Source organism: Rhineura floridana, chromosome 11 (assembly GCF_030035675.1).
Source record: "Rhineura floridana isolate rRhiFlo1 chromosome 11, rRhiFlo1.hap2, whole genome shotgun sequence".
Lineage (NCBI taxonomy): Eukaryota > Metazoa > Chordata > Lepidosauria > Squamata > Rhineuridae > Rhineura > Rhineura floridana.
In genome coordinates this window covers 36,926,608-36,931,497 of record NC_084490.1, presented here as the reverse complement: position 1 = coordinate 36,931,497, position 4,890 = coordinate 36,926,608, and the positions used below count along the sequence as shown (strand labels likewise).

General features: G+C 37.5%; 1 protein-coding gene across 1 annotated transcript; it reads left to right on the top strand.

Annotated features, from left to right (window-relative positions):
- The first annotated feature begins 2,211 nt into the window (after nt 1–2,211).
- On the top strand, nt 2,212–4,636 carry LOC133367997 (olfactory receptor 10AG1-like). The gene is made up of 3 exons (XM_061592081.1): nt 2,212–3,122; nt 3,729–3,829; nt 4,581–4,636. The coding sequence occupies exons 1-3, from the start codon at nt 2,212–2,214 to the stop codon at nt 4,634–4,636; spliced, it is 1,068 nt and encodes a 355-aa protein (XP_061448065.1).
- Nucleotides 4,637–4,890: the final 254 nt, after the last annotated feature.

Genomic DNA, 4,890 nt, shown 5'->3' with positions numbered 1-4,890 from the left:
ACGTACCTATAGGCAACAGATATTTCTATCAAAGGTTAAAAGGCAGGGAAACTGGGCAACTATAGTGAATGCACCAGGGGAGCAGGAGACCTGACCTCCTCTCTGAGATATTGTACTGCCCTACAAATTTGTAAAAATGCCAACACAATTTGGGTTGGTCTTCACAGTCCAATCCACTTCCTGTGTAGCTTGGAAGAATTTGGTAATGTTTCTCTGCACATACGGTGAGTAGTGGCAACACATGCAATCAGCCCAAATAACAGAAAAGGACATGTACTGTGCTGATCTTGTTTAAGATAGTTGATATAGTTCAGATAGTAAATTAAATATGTTTGATTTACGTTGCAATTTTAGTGAAGTTTTCTACATTAAATCATTTTATTTTGCTTCTGTTTCTGTGAATATATGAAGTATAGCAATGCTTTGCAAAATTTACACTAAAAAAACAATTGTGGAATAGTGGCACTAACTATTCCGCAGAATAGTCTCCAGTGAACAAGATGAGTGTCTCAGTTTACACATGATAAAACAGTGGGAGGTGAAATATATTCTACCAAAATTCTAGGTGTGCGCTATGTTTTTAATTGTTTAAGTTTAAGCATAGCAGGCTGAAAACATTCATCTTGGGCAGGCCAAATTTGTGTTTTTCAACAGCTAGAGTCATTGCTGAAGTAGCCACATATTGTAATCCATCTGATTTTACATCAAACTGCAGTTTCAGATTAAACTGTTAATACACCCAAAATAGAAATAGAACATAACCTCTAGTTTGAAACACAAGAGGTTGTATTTGCCATCATATGACATTTACCAATACAAAGGCTTTGAAATTAATAAAAAATAAATTTGACACAGATTCCTAGGATGAATAACGAAAGAAATATTCTTTTCCATGTTAGATTCTCTGTAGAAAAAGTAGCAACACAGGAAAAAGCGAAGTAAGAAGAATACCAAGAAACATACAACAATGTAATTCTCCATCTTTGGAGATGGCAGGAGCTGCCACCACTCACCATATGCTCAGTGACACATTTTACCAAGTTCTTCCAAGCTATAGGTACGTTCTTAAACCACAAGGTTGCTGGGTTTTTTTGCCTATCAGTGAATACTATATATATATACTTGTATGCAATTTTGAATTAGGATAAGTGTGGATTTTGAAGTATAGCTGTGTTTTGGTTTGCATATTTTTTCATGAATTAGGTTCTCATTCAAATGCAAACTGAACCAAGTCCCCAATATGCCCCCCCAATCCCATTCACAATATTATATTGTCCCTCAAAGTCTTGGTGCTGGACATTCTCTCCTTTCTACATTCCCTGTGCCTTCAGATACAACACTAGAACCTCATAGCCTATGGTAGTTACTGAACGTCAGCTTTGTAGTCATGTAATCAGATCATTTAGCACAAAATTTTTAAAAAATGTGTTTTTAAATTGGTTTTTTTTGGTGTGTTTTAAAATTTGTATATTAGTTTTTATTGTTTTTCATTGCTGTAAACCGCCCACAGAGCTTCGTCTATGGGGCGGTACATAAATGTAATAAATAAATAAATAAAATGTCAAATTACAAACAGCATTATTCATTTAAAAGCTTTATATTTGAGATTTCCCCTTACCACCATAATGATCAAGAGAGTAAAAGAGAGAATGCTCTCTATTTTCATCCAAATAGAGTAAAACAATGATAAATTAAGCAAATAAATACCCCATAACAAAAACAGCCAGATAACTGAAGCAGAGTTAGCCTGAATCACCAAACAAAATGGAAATCCCACCCAAACAAAATGATCTTCACTGGTCTGGTGATGGAAGCTAAAAACTTGGGGGAGGTGAACAGCTACAGAAAAAGCCTTCTCATGGCATCAGACTAAACAAGCATATACCCAAGTTTGGATACACAGAAGGGCCTCTCCAGGAGATCTCAGGGTTGGGCAAGGATATGATACAACAAAAAATGACAATGGACAGGAATTGGGAACCTGTGGCCTTCCCGTTGTTGTTAGACCTCAATTCCAATGTTAATGACTTTTGGCCATGGTGGCTGGTGCTGATGGGTGTTGGAGTCTAACAACATCTGCAAGGGTCCAGGTTCCCCATCCCTGCTCTAGCAAAAAAGTTCAAAAAAAGGAAACTGTATGGCCATTCCGCTTGGGCTGGTTAATGTGTCTTCTCTGTCATTATTATCTCCTCAGAACAAATGCAACCAAATATGACCAAAGAAAACCACACTACTTTTTCTGGCTTTGTTGTCCTTGGATATTCAGAGCTTCCAGATCTCCAAGGTTTGTTGTTTGTGGTGTTCCTATTCATCTATGCCAGCATTCTAACAGGAAATGGACTCATAATTTATGTTACACTAACTGACCCTACCCTTTACACCCCTATGTATTTCTTTTTGAAGAATCTGTCCCTTCTGGAGATCTGCTACACCTCAGTCACTCTACCGAAAATGCTGGTCAACTTAATAGCAGAAAACAAGAACATTTCATTTATTGGCTGTGCAGCCCAGATTTACTTCCTGCTTTTACTAGGAGGCACAGAGTGCTTGCTTTTAGCTGCCATGGCTTATGATCGATATGTAGCCATATGTAACCCCTTACATTACAAACTCATCATGAGCAAGCAATTCTGTTGGGGACTCGTGACTGGATCATTGACTGTCAACATGCCAGCACATGTTGGGCAGACATATCTAGTGTTCACTTTGCCCTTTTGTGACTCACATGAAATTAACAACTTCTTCTGTGATATCCCCCCATTGCTTGAATTGGCCTGTGCTGACACTAACATTAATAAAGTAACTGTGTTTGTAGCCAGCACAGTTTTCATAATAATCCCTTTTTTCCTTATCCTTCCTTCTTATGTAAAAATAATCTCTGCTATTATGAAAATGCATTCAGCAGAAAATCGGAAGAAAGTGTTTTCTACTTGCTCCTCACATCTCATCATAGTATCTCTCTTTTATGGCTCAGGAACTATTGTCTGCATGACTCCTAGATCAAAGGAGATAGTGGGCATTAACAAGTTTCTTTCCTTGTTCTATACCATTTTAGTTCCTATGTTTAATCCCATAATCTATAGCCTGAGAAATAGGGAAGTGAAGTCATCCCTGAGGAAATTGTTGAGTAGAAAATTGTGAAACTACCAAATACCAGGTTGTGAGGTGAGTTGTGACAATACAAGGTTCTCAAAATATTTTATTGCTGCCCTGTGAGTTCCAGAAATTAGAAGTTCCTGCCTCTAGGTCAATAGTATTGTAGCTTCCTAAATTTGAGAAACCTATAATGTTATATTTTTGCAAGGAAATTATGAGGGTTCTCTCAAATATGGAACTTCTTGTTCCTGAAAAGTGTCACGTGACAATTAAATATATTGGGCACTTTGAGAAGGGTTTCTCTCTGATTTATTCCTCCATTCAGTGTCCCTTCCCTTTTTCTGCCTTTGACCATATAATGTGCCATCGTGTCACTCTCAAGATTTTTCAATAAATTATGAAACTCAAAGCCTCTTCAGGAATTTGAAATAAATTCCCTCACATATATCTGGAACTTGTCCAGTGTGTTAGGCATGTATATTTATTTATTATTTCTACCAAAGATGTCCAAGGCATCTAAAAACATAAAAATTGAATCACTAATGAAAATAGAATAACTGCAAATAAATCATTGGCTGCAACAAAGTACAAGGTGATGAGACCAGACAGGGCGTTTTCAATTGTGTCATAAGTCTTCTGCAATGGCTGACCAGGAATGCTCATCTGGCACCTTTTATTGTTGTTGTTGTTGTGACTTGGTTAAGGATTGGCTTTTGGGAGACCTTTAGGGAAGGTGATTGCTTGTTGCTGTGTTGTAATGCAAGAGGTTTTTCTATCATTTCTATTTTCTGTACCACCACCACCCTGAACTTGTTCTGTTTTGTTACTTTGTTGATTTTTGTACTTTACTGGAATGAGTGAATAGAGAACCTCAGTCTAAGGCAAGGATGAACAAGGTATGCCCCTTGGCTTAATTTCATGTGAGTAGAGAGAATCAGAAGGGTGAGAAAGAGGGTAGTTGAAGGTGGAGGGGGGCAGAGAGCAGAAATGGATGGGGCAATACAAAGAGGAAGGGAGAAAGTCCTCTGCAGTTGATCACCTCAGAGTAATCTGCCCCACCTTCAGCATCCCCTGGTCACAGAGGAAGAGACTGGGAGAAAAAAGGATTGCCAGAAAACAAGACAGAAAAACCCTTGGCTCTGAACCCATCCACCACCACTACGTAGCCTGGAAGATTACCACCAAGGGAATGGATCTTTTACCAGAAAAAGTTCCCCCATGTCTGCTCTAAGGTGTTCTCTGGTGGTGATGATGATGGCGATGATAAATCAATCCCACTGTACTACAGTTTTCAGAGTTCTGTGACACAGCAATATTCTATGTTCTCCACATCATCTTTTACAAAATAATTTCCTTTCTTCCTTCAGTTGCAATGCTATGCCCGCTTACCTGGGGTTTTAATAAGTTAGGTACATTTTAACAATATTTTTACCCTTGTGTTGTCTTTCTATGTTAAACTCTCATATATGTTCATTCTGCATAAGAGGTCCTTAATGCCTCCAGTCAAGCTGAACACAAAACAAAACCCAACATATTGTAGCATTGTATAAGAGGATTGTTATTAGTGCAAAACAGGACCAAAATTGTTCGGTTAACCATTGAAAAAGTTTATTATGTAAGTATGGATTTTGGTTGTTGTTTTAAGAAAAATTGTTTCAAACAAACTTTTTAAGAAAATTGTGTTTAATTTTTTTTAAAAAACCTGTAAATACATGTCCATACAGTGTATAGTTATGAAATGACATTTGTCCCCACTGTTTTAATATATTATAGCCCCTGATGAAGGCCTGTGAT